The 18,244-nt window shown below is 36.0% G+C and overlaps 1 protein-coding gene across 1 annotated transcript in view; it reads left to right on the plus strand.

Moving 5' to 3' along the window:
* The first annotated feature begins 756 nt into the window (after positions 1–756).
* Positions 757–18,244, plus strand: part of LOC106661252 (receptor-type tyrosine-protein phosphatase kappa) — a 77,427-nt gene continuing 59,939 nt past the window's right edge. The window contains exon 1 of the mRNA XM_014384533.2: positions 757–994. Coding sequence (XP_014240019.1) covers positions 967–994 — 28 coding nt within the window. The 5' untranslated portion in view covers positions 757–966. The remainder of the gene's footprint in view (positions 995–18,244) is intronic.

The raw sequence follows: 18,244 nt of genomic DNA on the forward strand, positions 1-18,244 counted from the left end.
AAGATGAAGAAATTGATAAAAACCGTGGTTGGTGGAAAGGTTAAAAAAATGAAATATAAAAATGAAAAATCTTAAGGGAATTTTGAATGAAAATGTGAATGGTAATAACCGTGGTTGGTGGAAAGATTTAAAAAAATAAAAACATGAAAAAAGGAAAAATCTTAAGGAAATTTTGAATGAATTTATTGAACGTTTTTTAATTTGGATTCGAAACCCCAAAACAGTTTTGCAATGGTATCAACGGATTTGTCCAAAACCTTTTAGCTTTGGCGTTATCTTTGTTTATTTGAAGCAAGGTCGTGAAAATAAAATTTTAAAAAAATCAAAATAGGGGAAAAAGTCCGAAACTGTTTAGATTCTGACCATAATTGATTAGGACTTTTTGGTTCAAATTTTGACTGTAGATTCTACTGGCTAAATTTGTAACACGAGTAGCCGAATACCCTGTATATATAATACATTGTGCAACAGTAAAAAACATGCCTTTTCTTTAACGAAGAACCACGTTGGAAAAACTTCGGATTTTTCCGGAGCGGAAATTCTTGCTTGTTTGAAGTTTTTTAATCAGGTGATCTATCTCACACTGTATTATTATTATTACTATTAAATAAATAAATAGATTAGGGAAGCGTTTCGGTAGTTGGGAATATAAAGGGGAATTTCGTAAGGGGCGCGGGGAAGTTTGTCTGCCGTCTGTGTGCCGGCCTGCGGGGCAGTCCTTCCCTCGTGAATTGAAGTCAGTTTGTGCCGTGGCCCGACTCGGAAAGGCTCGAGTCGTCCGGAGAGGAAAAGGGAGGCAAACTGTCTTCGTCGCGACCGAGCGGCTCGGCGGCCGGTTCGTCCGGCCAGCTGGGCAAGCACCGCTCCAAATCCGCCCCGAGGCACACCCACCGCGGCGAGAAGCCGAAGAAGAAGGCACCCCCGTCCGTCTCCCTCATCTCCATTCCCAACACCATCAAACTTTCTATGCTCAACAGCGGCCTCCTTTCGTTTGGTAAAGACAACATTAACATTATTTCAATTTGTGTGAGCACTAACGACTCGAGGGAAAAGCCGATTGACGGCCCTGGAGGGAGATGCGCTTTTTTGTCAGCCCGCCGGTTGGCTCAAGTTATAAAAAGAAGCCGCGTCCGTTTGTGGTGGGCACTGCTTCTAGGCCGGGTCGACGAAACCCATGAGCACCGAAGCCATAGGAAGCGCGGTGAATCTGTGGCGGCGTCACGAAAATTTGTAAATGCTTCTTTTTAAGCTTAACCCCCTTTTCACCATTTTCTTCAGAAAAAAAACCTTAAGAAAAGTTCATATCAATCTATTTGTAATTCAACACAATACATAAATAACGCACAACAAAATAAAATCCAAATGCACATTCTTTTTTCATTACGACCATGATGATAGGATATTTATCCAAATCATGGTTCATCTTATATTTTAAACTTTCAACTTAATTAGATTAAAAATTATAAATATATTAGGCAAGTAAGAAAATAAGAAGAGAAAAACAAGAGCCAAAAATTTGTTTTCGATTTCAGTTAACATTCCAGAAAAAGGCTTGAACACACAATAAAAGCATGGCCAATGTGTTTATGTGTGAAGCCAGAAAAAAACCCGCTAGCTTCTTCACATTTTGTGCACGCGCTTGCGCGTGTATCATATAGATAAGTATGTACATATAGATACGTATCATATCATAGATCATCTAGGAAGCAACTCGCATAATACCAATAAATTTAATCAAAATTCGTGTAATTTTACGCTTGGCAATTCGCACATGTTTATCCGTTTGGTATAAAATTTATAGAGGATGAGCTAGATAGGAACTCGCATAAGAGTCCAACAAATGGTTTGAGAGATACTGTGCAATCTCTGGAAAAAACTCACATAATCAATGCAAATTTCATCAAAATGCGTGTAATGTTTCCGAGATACAGCTGTGTACAGGAGTTTTCGTTTGGCCCTGTGTATTCGCATATGTTTATCCGATTGGTATAAAATTCATAGAGGATGAGCTAGATAGGAACTTGCATAATCCGTGAAAATTGCATAAGAGCCCAACAAATGGTTTGAGAGATACTGTGCAATCTCTGGAAAAAACTTACATAATCCATGCAAATTTCATCAAAATTCCGTAATGTTTCCGAGATACAGCTGTGTATGCGATTTTACATTTAGCAATGTGCATTTGCATATGTTTATCCGATTGGTGTAAAATTCATAGAGGATGAGCTAGATAGGAACTGGCATAATCCGTGAAAATTGCATAAGAGTCCAACAAATGGTTTGAGAGATACTGTGCAATCTCTGGAAAAAACTCACATAATCCATCCAAATTTCATCAAAATTCGTGTAATGTTTCCAAGATACAGATGTGTATGCGATTTTACATTTAGCAATGTGCATTTGCATATGTTTATCCGATTGGTATAAAATTCATAGAGGATGAGCTAGATAGGAACTCGCATAAGAGTCCAACAAATTGTTTGAGAGGTACTGTGCAATCTCTGGAAAAAACTCACATAATCCATGCAAATTTCATCAAAATTCGTGTAATGTTTCCGAGATACAGCTGTGTACAGGATTTTTCATTTGGCATATGTATACCCGATTGGTATAAAATTCAATGAAGATGAGCTAGATAGGAACTCGTACAATCCGTGAAAATTGCATAAGTGTCTAACAAATTGTTTGAGAGATATTGTGCACTCTCTGGAAACAATCTCGCATAATCAATGCAAATTTCATCAAAATGCGTGTAATGTTTCCGAGATACAGCTGTGTATGGGATTTTACGTTTACTAATGTTCATTCCCATATGTTTATCCGATAGTATAAAATTCATAGATCATCTAGGAAGCAACTCACATAATCCCTGCACGTTTCTTTAAAATTCGTGTAATGTTTCCGAGATAATGTCTGAAACGCGAAAATGAAAATGTCAGTAGAAATGTAGAATATAATGAAATTGTTCGGAAAGTCCTGAAATGAAAAATTACTGGTGTGGAAATTTAAATTTTGCAGAAGAAAAATTTTTCCTACTTCCGGCATGAATACAACTACTTCCAGTAATTCCGAAGCAAAAAACCTAAAATAATCGGCATCTTATTTGAGGCCCCTACTTCCAAAACTTGTAGTGCAGCTTTTTTGCCTTTCCTGAAAGAATTCGTGTTTTTGAAGTATGTAGTCGGCTTTTGATAATAAAGGCCTCATTTGAAAAAGAAAAATAGTCCAAGAGCCTGTTGCAACAACTCGATTTAAACTCAGTTCATTAGTGAACCGAGAGCAATTCAAAAATTGCACTTTTTTCGATGTATTCTTGAACCTAGTTCAAATTATGAACCTGCTCAACTTTGGCCGAGGAGCGATTTGAATCAGTTGTTGTTCAAATGTTTCAATCAAATTTGAACAATTTTACGTAAATCATTGATATTTTTTATGACACTAGACGTCTGTTGTTTTTCTAATCGTCAAGTCAACAATTTCTATTATATTTCTTTTTTAATTATAGAACTCAAAGCATTTTCTCTCGCGTGTTTATTTATACTCATCCAGTCAGGGTCATCATTAGGCCGCGGGTTTAATAAATAATTTTATGCTAAAAACGCTATATAACCTCAGTATACTGACCGGTTGGTAGGTAAATTATAATAACAAAGGTTTTTATAACCTGGCGAGACCTATTTCATAAGACAATAATGAATTATTCAATAGATTCAGAATGTCGACAAAAATTACCAACTTGAAGTTGAACTAGGTTCAGTAGAACGGTGGTCCCCTACCGATGGTACAACCTTCTCTGAACATACATTAGTTCAAATAAAGAATGATGCTGCCATTGGACCAAAACCATTGTTGAAACAGTGACGACACCAAGTGGAAACTTTATTAATCAAAGGCAGTCACCAAAGGAGGTTATACTACATTTCCAATTAGACTAAAAAGTCCCTATTGTCCAAAGGCATCACTGCCTGTGCAGATATTACCAAGAAGAAGAAGAAGCGGAACAAGTGCTCTGTTGGTGCGAAGGCTTAAAGATCCCATCTCTATAAACCTATGAGACATCTCTTTTCAGCGCATATTGTAGTTTTTATTAGTGCGTATTATGTGGCGTATATGAGTTTTATTGCATGACATAATACAAAGTCTCACCGATTTATCTCTAAAACAAGGGGGACCGGTTTTGTTCTTTGTTTACTTGCGTGATATGCCAAAGTTGTAGCATGTCCAGTTGGCGCCATTTGCGGACGACACCGCCCCGTTTTCGTCCTCGTGACGCAGCTGCACTATGATTAAGAGACTGAACGATGCTTTACGAAAATTGGAAAAATACTTTTAAAAAGAGAAAATAAGAATTAATCATAAAAAATGTTGCTATCCTTTTCCCTAGGAGACGAACTACACTCAGTGATGACTTGGAGATAAATGGCGATGTCATACCTCGGTCCGCCACGGTTACTTGGCCGTATTGCTTGACAGTAAACTAAATTTTACGTCACACGTTAATGTACTGGTTGCATATAGCAAAAAAGCTGACAAACTCATGTTTACACTACTACTCTATCGGGAGTCGAATTTGAATGTGAATAATTAGTTGCTTATGTATAAAACGATGGTAAGACCAGCTCTTATTTATTCCTGTGCTGCCTGGAAGTCAACGTGCGAAAATAACTATAGGAAACTACAAGTTGCTCAGAATAAATTCCTTCGGCTGTACTATTGCATGGGATCTGCAGGTTGGACACAAACATAGGTTTTATTGAAAAATGCGCCATAAATTGTAAGAAGGCTTGTGACAACAGCCCTAGTAGCTTGATTGCTGGTATTGGAACCTTTATTCCTACAAAGAGAAAACATAATTCCCTACGGTAGATGGGCGCTCTTTCCTGTCAAATTAAGTAGTACCAATCAATCGAGACGAAGACTGATAGTCCTGTATACTGGACTTCCTTCGCAGTTTGGGTTTTCTCTTTCAGATGTTTTATTCCCTCATTAAATAGTTTGTCTTGAAGTTATTTATTATTATTTATGATTATTTGGAGTTCGTGAGATGCGGTCTGGTGTGACGTTGGTTTTTAAAAAACGTTTTCTTTATCGTGCCAACGTTTCGATCTTTATTGAGATCATCTTCAGAGATCAAAGTGTCTATTTTCGTGTAGATGTGTCATTCTTGTGAGTCGTGTTGAGAGTGCCCAATCACGACCCACAAGAATGACACATCTGCACAGAAAACCATCACTTTGAGCCCTGAAGATGATCTCAATACAGATCGAAACGTTGCACGATAAAGAAAATGTTTTTCTAAAACCTACGTCACACAAGACCTCTTCTGAAGACCTCCAAATAATCATCAAGTAACGGTCACTAAATACCACACATTATTATTTATTTTATGTGAGTATAGTTTATTTTTTCAAACTGTGATCACAAAATTTAAAATTATTTNACACACACAGAGGGCTTAGAAAAATAAAAAATAAGACTTAGTAATAAACAATTACTATTAGCAAGTTTTTAATGAATTTTTATAAATGACCTGTTTAAATTAAAAAATGACCTCAAGATCAATTAGATTAACTCGAGACTGCGAAAGCAAAGGTTGTGGGCTATTTGTTAAGGGGGCAAAGTTTCCAGGTTTAGTTGCGTATCGATGTCATCATTATTGCAACACAACTATTTGAAATGCTTAATATTGGAAGTTACAATAAAACTAAACTGCTCAAAAGTGAATAGGTATATTTGTAATTTATTCTTATTGTATTAATTTTAATTAAATAAACCGATATGTTGCTACTTGGTTAAAACAAAATTTAAAATACAAACCAAAAACAAGCAAATGTTAATTCTCATTTTTAATACTTAATAGTAAACATGAAGATTACTCATTTTGTAAACAAACATCTTTTCTTGTCTTTTCTCCATTTTAATCCGGTTGTATTCTCTTTAACCATGGAAAGACATAAACTTGAACCAGAAGTTCGCAATATTATTGTGAGGAGTCATCGAGGTCACCGGCAAGTGACGCAACCGCAGAGGCAGTTGAAGTTTCTCAGAGCGTTGTCTCCCGGTCTTTATCCCGATTCCTAGAGACCTGAAGTGCCAATTGGAGGTCTGATAGTGGATCACAGTGCATTACGACACCAAGGGAGGGCAGAAATATTGTCATTGCTGCAAGAAGGAACCCTTTCTATAGAGCCCGTCAGATCCTAAATGAAGTACAAGATGTTTTGGCAAGGCCTTTGTCAACACAAATGATTCGTAACGGTATGTGGGAAGTTGGCCATACATAATATGCCCCTTTGAGATGTCCTGCAGCAACAGGCCGTCACCAGCAACTTAGGAGAATATGGTGCAGCGAGTACCAAGAAGAGGACACCAATTGGATTGCTGTTATGCTTACTGACGAGTCGCGTTTCTGTCTGCATACTGATAGTAGGCGACAAAGAGTCTGCCGAGAACAGGGGATGTGTACAATGCCCCAGTTCATGCACCTTTCAGTGCAGTTTGGAGGAGGCGGTGTAGGTGTTTTGGTCTGGGCTGGGATTTACGCTGGAGGAGGAACTGGACTCCATATTGTTGAAGGCAACCTCACTGCAGTCCATCATGTCCAAGAAATTTTCGAGGAATACATCCCACAAACCAGGGATCTCATTGGCAGGGATTTTCTATTTCTGGATGACAATACCAGTCCCCATGGAGGCAGAGTTGTTCATCAGTGTTTAGAAAACCTGGGAGTTTTCCATCTGCCCCTTCCACCATTGTCTTCAGAACTCAATCCCCTTGAGCACATGTGGGATGTGTTGCAGAGAACGCTTTTCAAACACCAACCGCAGCCAGTTGACCTGGAACAACTGAGTGCAGTGTTTCAACATTTATGAAGTGAAGTTCCTTATGAAATTAGTGACAACCTTATTAACCTGCTTAACAGAGTTTTTAGCTAACAGAGGACGGGTATTAATTGTTTAAAAAAATTATGTCCAATAAACAAAATTCCAACAAACCATTTATTTTGTTATTTTTCAAAATCCTTTAAATAAATCTTCCTTGAGTAAAAATTATAATAATTTGTACTAAATGTTAATGCATTTCACAATAAAAATAAAATAAAAATGCTAGGGAAAGTAAATACTGCAAAATTGGCAATATCCCTATTCATTTTTGAGCAGTTTAGAAAAAAGGAAAAATATTCTGGATGCCACTTACGTTATGGGGCGACTTAAATGCGAATTATTTTTCGAATTTAGGCAAAGTGCAGCGGGTTTTTTTCTCATCGTTATATCGATTTTTGGATGTCTACTGGTTGGAAATTACAATATTTAGAAACATTATTGAAAATTGCCAAGCTTCTCCAGACAATAATCTATATTTTTTTGTGGATTTTCATTACAAATGAAACTTTTTATTGATTAACCAAGGATTTTGAAGATTTCTTCTGAGTACTTTTGATTGTTTCCTTGGATGTTAGATGGGGATACCCCGCAGTTCCCTTCTTTATGTCCAAATAGGTGTTTATTACCGTCATGTCCGTTTCGGTCCTATAATTCTTCGTACTCGTTGAAATTGTCCAGTTCTTATCGCTTGAAGCCGGGAACACACTTACCCAATGCAACGCTATGCGACGCTACCCGACGCATATCCAAAGTCAATTTTTCCGTAAAATTGTATTACCCCCGTGCACATCTGTCCGATGCCACGCAACGCTACCCTACTGTACGCTCTGCGGTCCCCAATGTCCAGATTTTAGTCGGGTAGCATCGAGTACAGTCGAAGACAAAAGAACCGGACACTCATAATTTTATGTAAACTACATGTATTATTGTCGTTAGATTAATTACAACATACTTATTTTAATATAAACCAAATTAACCGAGATCAAAAATTCATTAGTTTTTATAAAAATTGTTTAATTTTAATGGTTTGGTAGAAAATTGATGAACACACTAGAATATCATTTTTTGATATAATTGATTTAACTAACAATGTATCACACTGTTTTGATCATAAAATTTAACTAACAATTTATTTCATGGTTTTGCTCATACAATTACACCATTTTCGTCGAGTAGCGTCAGAACCGGACACTCATTTTTTTTTTTTTTTAAGTTTATTTCAAACTATGTATTTGTAATTCTGTAATTCTTTAATATAAACCAAATTAAACGTGATGAGATCAAAAATTCATGAGTTTTTGTAAAAATTATTTAATTATGATGGTTAGGTAGAAAATTTATCAAAACACGGAATAACTTTATTTAAAACAATTAAATTTAACTAACAATTTATTATATGGTTTTGCTCAAAATAGTCATTAAGAACAAAAGCGGCGTTGCGATTGTGATACTGATTTGTGATTCACGCTGTGTGACTGCACGTGGCGTGTGCTTGACGTCGCATAGATGTGCACATCCCACCAAAACGTGGCAAGGCGTCGGGTAGCATCGGGTAGCGTCGCATAGCGTTACATCGGGTGTGTTCCCGGCTTGAGTCTTGTTGTGTGTCCTCCCGGCAGTGCTCGTGGTACGCGAGAGCTTCTCTGCCGATCCGACGCTGCCATGTTCTTTTAATCATGTTTTTTATTGCATATTTGACGATTTGATCGACATAATCATTGATTAATTTTATATATATATATTTATACAATTTGAATTTACCTTAATTTCTATTGAAAAGTTCTCTTTTTAGCTGACGACAGAAGCTTTCGATGGGAACCGTCGAATTTAAATCTCTGCCAAGAATTTTTTTGATTTTCGGTCTCTTGTGTGTCATACCTGAAACGAGGAAAAGTTGATAAGAAAGTGTATTTCCATTTACCTTCAGAACTCTGCAAGATATTTCCTTTGTATGGATACAATATATTCCCATGTATAATAAAAAGGTTTCAAACCAAATGAAACACAATTGAACCCCGAGGAAAATTATTTCGCACCGCATCGATCGCAGTCCGAATTTCCTCCTTACGTGAGAACTTTGACAAAATATTGCAAAATACTTTTTTTAAACTTGTTCCTTTTGAAAACTGGCTTTGTTTAACTATATGGTTATGTTAACACCATTAGATTCAGATTAGATTAATTTAGCCTTAAATTAGAATTTTAAAGAAGCAAAGGTTTCACCCGGTCTCACATAACTACGGTCAACACTGCTCTCAGAAATAAATATTTGAATTGTAAACAAATATCACTCCCAAGAATATAAAATAACAAATATAAAAACTATAAATAGGAATATACACGGTATTAGCTACTCGTACGACAAATTTCATCAGATGCTTTTACACCTCAAAAAAATTCGTATGGACCATGTTCGGAGTCTCAACCGTTTCGCAGATATATGACATTTTATGTTTGTTTTTTCAACTACCTACGGTTTCCAACATCTAGCTAGCTAATAATCCATCGCAGCTCTTAAACTACCCTTATCAGATTTCTTATCTCATTTCTCGCAATGCTGCGGTTTCGTATAGCCTGACGGCTCTACGAGAGAATCTCTCGTCTCTCTTGACCGTAGAGACCTAGGTCGACCGTGTCAAGATGTTTATTGTCTTTTCTTTATATGTTTTGTTTCATTTTGCTTTCGTTTCGTGATTTTTTATTAAGTTAAAGTGGGAAAATAGATTTTGCCCAGAACAAAAAGTTGAATAACTTAACCCCACTTTTTCATACCGTCATCACTTTTTTCTAGTTTAGCATAAAATTTGAGCATTTTGGTTCGATGTAATTTTAAAAAAAAGGTACACCGCTGTAAAGCTTGTTAAACTAAGAAGTTGTGACGAAATTTGCTAAGCACTACCGCGAATTTTTCCAACGATGTTGCAAATTCAGTTTTTTCGTAAATTTTATATTTAGCAATTTTTGAAAGATAGCCACCAAAATTTAAATTGAAAGTTTGGAAAGGGTGAATTTTTAAAGGAAATTTAACGTTCTTTTCAATGCCCCCACCCAAAAAGAAAGAATAGTTCAGGAGATACGAGTAGCTAATATTTGCAAAAGAATTGAGAATCAGTCCACGTTTCGTACGAACCTTTTTGTTGCCTTGAGGTGTAGGTGTACCTGACGAAATTTGTCGTACGAGTAGCGATTCACCCTGTATAACATGAAAAAAATTTAAATTATCTCAGATGTGCAGATGAAGCCCAACCCCTCCCCCCCAAAAAAAAAATTCAGCCTATTTTTCACATTCTTCCTCTAGTGCAATCTAATCTAGTTCATGCTTGCTGGTGACAAAATACTGTTTTGCATAATTTGAACTCTTTGCATAGTAGAGTTGTAGTCAAGTTTGGAAGGCATGTAACAAGTTTGGTTTTACAGTTATTTTGACAATTAGTCCACTGCTGAGGCACATCAAGGAGAGCAGAACTTTAACAGCGACTTTACCCTTTTTTATCTACCATCTCATTGATGTGGTTGGAGAAGTTTCATCAGGTCCAAATGCCCCGAGTTTTTAATTATATCTCTTATATTTAATCTTTACCTTTTGTGTCAATTTAAACTTTGCTAATACACAATGGTAAACATCCTAATTCTTTAATCAAAAGCATATTTTTTTAGTAAAAGGACAAGGGACAAAAAATAATATTTACGGTTGTCTCTTGTAATCGTAAATAGCCCCAGAAATGGAAATAATAGAGAAAAATGTACTAGAACTTTTTGTTTGCTGTTAGAAAAATTGCAAATTTTATTTTACGGCAGCCCGATCCACAGTTAGAAATTCTGTGCTTGAGTTTAACAAAGCAATCCGTTGTTCTTGGGATGGATTTGTATGAAGAGATTGCAAGGGAATAGTCAACTGTGTAAACAGCGGTCATCGCTTTATACAGCAAAAGTAATATTAATTGAGTTTGTCTATTCCAAGCGGCAAAATATTTAAATGACTAAAGGACCTGCGGGACGTGACAAATTCCATGCGAGTTGATGCTGAAATCACAAAGAAAAATGCTGTCATAGACTTCGCATTTATCAGGTTCACTACTACTCTCACTCACTCGCTCTCTCTTTCTCTCTCTCTCTCTCTCTCTCTCTCTCTCTCTCTCTCTCTCTCTCTCGTCGAGAAATCGTTAACGAAGTAAAGAGACCTAATCTGCGGACTAAATAAAACGCTATCAATCAATCTATCTTTTGCCTGCTCTTCCTCTTTCTCTCTCTTACTCTCTCTCACTTTCACTTATTCACGTTCTGTCCTCTCTCTCTCACTCTCTCGCTGTTCTCTCTCTCTTTTTCCCTCTTACTCTCTCTCTCTCACTTTCACTTACTCACGGTCTGTCCTCTCTCTCTTTCACTCTCTCTCTCTCTCTCTCTCTCTCTCTCTCGCTCTTCTCTCTCTCTCACACTTTCACTTACTCACGGTCTGTCCTCTCTCTCTTTCATTCTCTCTCCCTTTCTCTCTCTCTCTCTCTTTCTTACTCTCTCTCACTCTCTCGCTCTTCTCTCTCTCACACACTCTCACTTACTCACGGTCTGTCCTCTCTCTCTCTCTCTCTCTCTCTCTCTCTTTCTCTCTCTTCTTATCTATCTATCTCTCTATCCTATCTCTATCAGACTTTATATCTTTTTTCCTATGTCCTCCGAGAGTGGTGGTGTGATACAGCTAGTACAGGTGTTAATGATGTACCAGGATGAAAATCAGATTAATAAAATTGCAGATGCATGAATGTGCAGGGTTCAAATTTAAAACAATTGCACAAAATATTGCTTATTCAACGCACTTATGATGTTAATATAAAAACCAGAGCATTTCATTTTTTACGTTTAGTCATATAGAGGCAGATCACATTTGTAAACACGGATGAAGAGTACATAATCAAAAGGGAATCGGTACATGGCATGGAAATGGCACATAAATGTGTATTATCTTAAATAGAGAATGGTTCAAAGCCTTTTGGCAAATAATCAAGGCAAATCTGTGTGATCACGGAATGGAGGATTAGCCTCAAGGAAATGAGCTTTAACGGTTAAATCAGGCATTGTATGATTTTAGGGAAAAGGAAACACCCTGGCCGGTCGCGCTTCACCTAACATCACAGTTTCCTTCCGTGCACGTTTCCTTAGCACATTTTAATCCCCACTAATCACAGCCATCAACGCATTTCGGTACAATGTTTTTAAGAAATATTATATATGCTAATATGATATATTATGTATGCTATGCGATGCGATATGTCTATGTCTTGAGCTTGCTGTAATCGCAAATCTTTTCGTATTTCATGCCATCTGGACGAGGTTTTTGATTTTATCTCTTTAAAATGGACGATGATAAGTTGAGACGGGGGAATTTTTTATATCCAATATCTTGCTGTTTTCGGCTTCATATCAGAAATCATCTTGAAATTCAACTGTAAATAGATTTCTTAACCTATTAACCCATTAACTTATTAATTTAAGTGTCTAGTCCTGAAGTATCGTTTGGTTGGGAACTAAACAATTCGAGCACACAACCATAATTAATAAAATCGGACATCTAATCTTAGCAATGGGCCCAGGCTGTATGATCCCCGAAACTTACTTTACACCATCCCATAAAATCTCAACAGAATATAAAGGAGAGGAAGAACACACTTACCCGATGCAACGCTATGCGACGCTACCCGACGCAAATCATTATGTATTACCCCCGTAGCACATCTGCCCGATGCCACGCAACGCTACCCTACTCTCGTTCTGCAATCCCCACTGTCCAGATTTTCGTCGGTTCGCTCGAATACAGTCGAAGACAAAAGAACCAGACACTCATATTTTTATTCAAACTACATGTATTATTGTCATTATATTAATTACATCATTCTTATTTTAATATAAGCCAAATTAACCGAGATCAAAAATTCATTAGTTTTTATTTTTTTTTTAAATTATTTTAATGGTTTGGTAGAAAATTGATCAAAACACCGGAATACCGTTTTTTGATATAATGAATTTAACTAACAATTTATTTCATGGTTTTGCTCATTCAATTAGACCATTTTCGTCGATAGCGTCACAACGGACACTCATATTTTTGGTAGTTTATTTCAAACTATGTATATGTAATTTTGACGTTATATTAATTACAACATTTTTATTTTAATATAAACCAAATTAAGCGAGATCAAAAATTCATGAGTTTTTATAAAAATTATTTAATTATGATGCACAAAATGTATCAAAAGACCGAAATAACTTTATTTGAAACAAGTAAATTTAACAAACAATTTATTACATGGCTGTGTTCATAAAATTTAACTAACATTTATTACATAGTTTTGTCCAAAATAATGCGTTAAGAACAAAAGAGGGGTTGCGATTGTGATACTGATTTGTGATACACGCTGTGTGACTGTACGTGGCGTGTGCTTGCGTCGGTCAGATGTGCACACCCTACCAAAATGTGCCAAGGCGTCGGGTAAAATCGGGTAGCGTCGCATCGGGTAATTGTGAGAACGAGACAGTGAGTAAGAAAGAATGTGCGATAGAAAGACTGTGAGAAAGAAATAAGAGAGAAAGAAAAGTCAGTGAGTGTGGGAGAGGGAGAAAGAGAGAGAGACTTAAAAAACATACAGCATTATAATAATTAATTATTCTTTCCATGTAAGGCCCAAGTGGTAAAGCAGCGGCGTATTTAGCTGAAGGTCGTAGGTTCGAATCCCGCTCGTGACACTGACTTTATCTCAACCAAGACCTTACATAGAAAGAATAATTAATTGATTGAAAGAAGTAACTTAGTCAATTGACCACAAAAACGTCAATGGATTAAAATAATTATTGAAAATATAGTAAAATGGAGAGACAAAATGGAAGAAAAAGCCCTGGAGCTCTTCTCTAGGTTACGTATGACTCAACAATGGGAAATGGTTACGGGCAGGGCACAAATTGATATCAAATCTATAGCATGCGGAGACAATTTGTTGCATTTAGATTCGCGAAGCCCAAGTTAAGATTTTATGAACTACTAAAAACCTTCTTTTTTTTTCTTTTCATCCGCTATTAACAACTAAAAGCAGTGGTTATAAAAAGTAGTTTTCTAATTATTTGTAACCAACCAATATTTTTTAAAAATGAATGTACAAGTAATTTTATTAAACCTTGAAACTCAATTTATATTCGTTATTCGATAAATGTTCGTTAAAAATACGTAACGTCGTATTGCAAACGTTTATAACATAATCTCACAGGCCATTTCACGCAGAACGAGGTCAGATATTCACTTACAGAGACTGGAATGTTTAATGAAAAATAAGTACAGTCGGTCTTAAGTCCAATCCCGAGAATTTATTTCATTGAATCGAAGGCAAATGCCAGAGTTGGCTCTTTTGAAAGAGAATTTATTTTTTCTGATTTCTGGCCGTATCCTTATCAGAAAAATGTAATTTTGAACATCATAAAACAAGTATCTTTTTTTTAAGACAACGATTTCATTTTCAATATTAATTCCATTACAATGGCACGTGTTTTCCTTGAAAGGTGATAACCTCCCTAAGAACCTCTTAAGGTAGTAAGTTTGATGGCTTCGTCGTTCATGTTTCAACTTGTAAACATTTTTTGATAAGAAAACTAACTAATTTGTAACTACAAGCTTAAACTTGTGTTATTATGTTAGCAAGAGAGCCTAAAAATATTTTTTCACCATAATAAATTATTTTACTGTAACAACGTGCTTTTTCTAGTTGACCTCTGACTCATAACATTCTTATAACGAACAATGAATTTGACAACAAATATTTATTAGGGAGTATGTATGAGACTTTTTCTTGTACTTACACTCTCTCATACATACTGTCTTGGAACTCACTGAACAAAACAAATTCGCGAAAATTCGTATCGTCTACGCTGGTCTTGTTCTTTCCAATGACCTCTCTCACTCGCTCACATTCACTATCTCATACATTCTCTCGTTCATTTATTAACTCTGTCTCTCTCACTCTAACATTTTCTCTCTCCTCTCTCGCTCTCTCTCTCACTTACTCACGGTCTGTCCTCTCTCTCTCTCTCTCTCTCTCTCTCTCTCTCTCTCTCTCTCTCTCTNTGTATGTCTCTCTCTCTAATATATTTAATCTATCTATCTCTATCCCTCTCTTACCCTCACTTATTCATTGTCTCCTTCTTTCACCTTCAAAATGTGAAAGAGATTGTCAAAATAGAATTCTCAAATGTCTTGATGGATTTTAGAGTGATTGATTTCGAATTGCAATATTATAATAAAACCTGAAATGTTATATATTTTCTTACACTTAACACAATTAAACCAAAAGTTATTTCTAATATGAACGTACCGGCTTACCGCTCCAACCGTGATAAAACGTATAACAATGTTTTTCGACGTTGTTTATCCTCTTCGGATAAGATCAGAGTTCCCTCCTGCCATAAAATGATCGACCTTTTAATATTAAATCAGTTCGGAGGTTTCAGAAGCTATAAAATGAAAATGGATTCCCCCCTCGGCCAAATTGAATTTTAAGTAAATACTCAAACATTTCTTGTCATACTGCAAAACAATTTTTTTAAAGATTAAATTCCCTTGGATTGGTGGCAGTTGTTACAATTGTGTTGTAGTATATTATTCAACATCCGTTGAAGTTTTCTTTCCGAATTTGTTCACCAAAAGACAGAAAAGCCTAGGCCAACTATGGGAAAACGTTTCAATAATTGCCATGGCTCCTGATGAGCAATATTATAGTCGGGGTAGAACCCAGCGTAACTTATAGCCAGTTTCAACGATTATTAAGGAATATTAGGGTGTAAAAATAAGATGATTGCATTTCGCAAATCGTGCCACGGGCATCCGAAGCAATTGCTGGAAGATTGTTAGCATACGACGATACGCAGTCGTAAGGGTGCAAGGAGTAGTCGGTATCGATGTGGTACAGGATATGTCCAACTGACATGTGGTGACCTTAGAATAAGGATCATATACAAGTTATTTGGTCCGACACGTTTTTGTGAGGATATACGCTCAAGCAATGGTGATGTCGTCGATATGCGGGATTGTCGAATATCGAAAGACTGGTCATTTTTGGAGGTTCATGATTTATAAAATTATTTTCTGCTTTAATTCTCATGACAATAAATTGTAAATATTGCTAGATGCCTCTTAACCTAAAACTAACAAAATATCTTGGCTTTTTTTTTAAATAGTATCCCAGCCAAACGTTATTTGTTATTATTCTTCAAGCCAAATGAAATAGGAATAATGTAAAAGTAGTTAACCTCATTTGTCATAATTGTCTTAGAAATTGTTAAAATATGACTCAAATTTTAGAGAGCTAAAACGGATTATTGACCTAAATTGTCCGTTTTACTGTTAAAAACGGAATCATCTGTTAAATAGGCGGATATATACATAAAGGCCGCTTAAAATATTATTAAAAAACAATAAATTTTCTTTAATGTCGTTTAGACATTGTAGACGATTTTTTAAAATAAATTTTTTTTTATTGCCAACTAATAAACTCCTAAAACCTTTATGGTGCTTTGCTTTTATGTGCTTTTTTTTGTTTGTAATCGAGGGAGTTTAATTCAAATTTTCATTCAAACCAGATTCTGATATTGAGGATATTACATTGAATCTTGGCTCGCTACCACTCAATTTGCCCCAAAATGGAAAGGAACAGCAATTTTCAATGCCTCTGAGCATTTATTGATTTAATTTGACCGTTGTGTTTTGTCGGGATTCCAGTCGAAATTGTTATTCGAAACGGACATTTAATTAATTATGAATTTATTTACTTTATAAATACAAGACTAATATTTCGTCTGAGTTGGGACAATTTAGCATTAATTTTGTTTTTATTACTTTTCAATTACGAAACAGACGTTTTCAATTTACGTTTAATAAAGCTGTACGATCGAAATAATTCATTTCAAATGTGTTTTTTTTCCTATAGTTTTATGCATTTTGCCTTAATCAAATTCATGTGTTAAATCTGTTTAAGGAGATAAAAAATGGTAAGTTGTAAAAGTGGTAAGTTTTTCTTTCATTTTCCATGTCGTTTTCTTTTATGTCATGGCATTATTTTTTCTTAAAATAATATTAAAAGTAAGAAATAATACTTTTATTATTATTTATTAATGAGCGTACTTTTTCATCTTTGCTTTGTTGAGTTCGTTATAACTATGTTCGTGGTTATTTTCTGTCTTGGATTGGAAATAAAATAAGCCAATTTGTTTTTATTATTGTGATAGAATGGGACTCAATTGTTACGGCTCAGTCCTTATGCTAAACCATCATGACTGGTGGCCCTTGAAAAAACCGACGAACTTTTCACTCTCTCATCTGTCCCACTCACTGTCTCTTTCTTGCTCAGCCAGCTTCTCACTTCTCTCTCCCTCTCTCTCTCACTCTCTCTCTCTCTCTTTCTCCCTCTCTCCCACCCACTCTTTCGATCTCTCTCTTACTCATTCAGTCACTGACTGTATTTTTCTTGTACTTCGCCTTTCTCTCTCTCTCTTTCTCATCTCTTTCTATGACTAATGTAAAAAGTTGTTGGATGTAAAGCAATCAAATTACACCAAATCACTGCGACTATAAATAAAGCATTAATCAATCAATCAATCAAACCCTCTTCCTCTACCTACCTATCTATCTGTACTCGTAGTCACACTCTCTCTTTCTCTTTGCCTCTCTCTTTATCTGACTATCTATATTTTTCTCCCTCTCCCTTTCACTCTCTCTCTCTCTCTCACCCATTCACTCACTTACTCAATGTCTTTTTCTTGTATTCCCACTCTCTCTTACGTACTCACATTTTCTCTCTGTCTCTCTCTCTCTCTCTCTCCCTCCCTCTTCTGCTTTCTTTTTTCACTCTCTCTTTCTCTCTTTCTTCCTCTCTCTCTTTCTTTTTCTTTCGTTTTTTCTTTCTTTCTTTTTCTATCTCTCTTTCTCTCGCTCGCTCATTCACTCACTTACTCACCGTCTTTTTGTTGTACTTCCACTCACTCTTATGTACTCATATTCTCTCTTTGTCTCTTTTTCTCTCTTTCTTCCTCTTCCTTTTTCTCTCTCTTTCTCTTTCTCTCTTTCTTTCTTTCTTTCGTCCTACTTTATCTCTCTCTTTCTCTCGCTCGCTCATTCACTCACTTACTCGCTGTTTTTTTGTTGTATTTCCACTCTCTCTCTCTTACGACTTCTATTATCTCTCTCTTTCTCTATCTCTCTCTCTCCCTCTCTCCCACCCACTCTTTCGATCTTCTTCTCACTCGTTCGGTCACTTACTCACTGTATTTTTCTTGTACTTCCATTCTCTCTCTCTTCTCTCTCTTTCTCTCTCTCTCTCTCTCTCTCTCTC

The sequence above is a fragment of the Cimex lectularius genome, unplaced genomic scaffold (assembly GCF_000648675.2).
Source record: "Cimex lectularius strain Harlan isolate CLEC.00 unplaced genomic scaffold, Clec_2.1 scaffold60, whole genome shotgun sequence".
Taxonomy (NCBI): Eukaryota; Metazoa; Arthropoda; class Insecta; order Hemiptera; family Cimicidae; genus Cimex; species Cimex lectularius.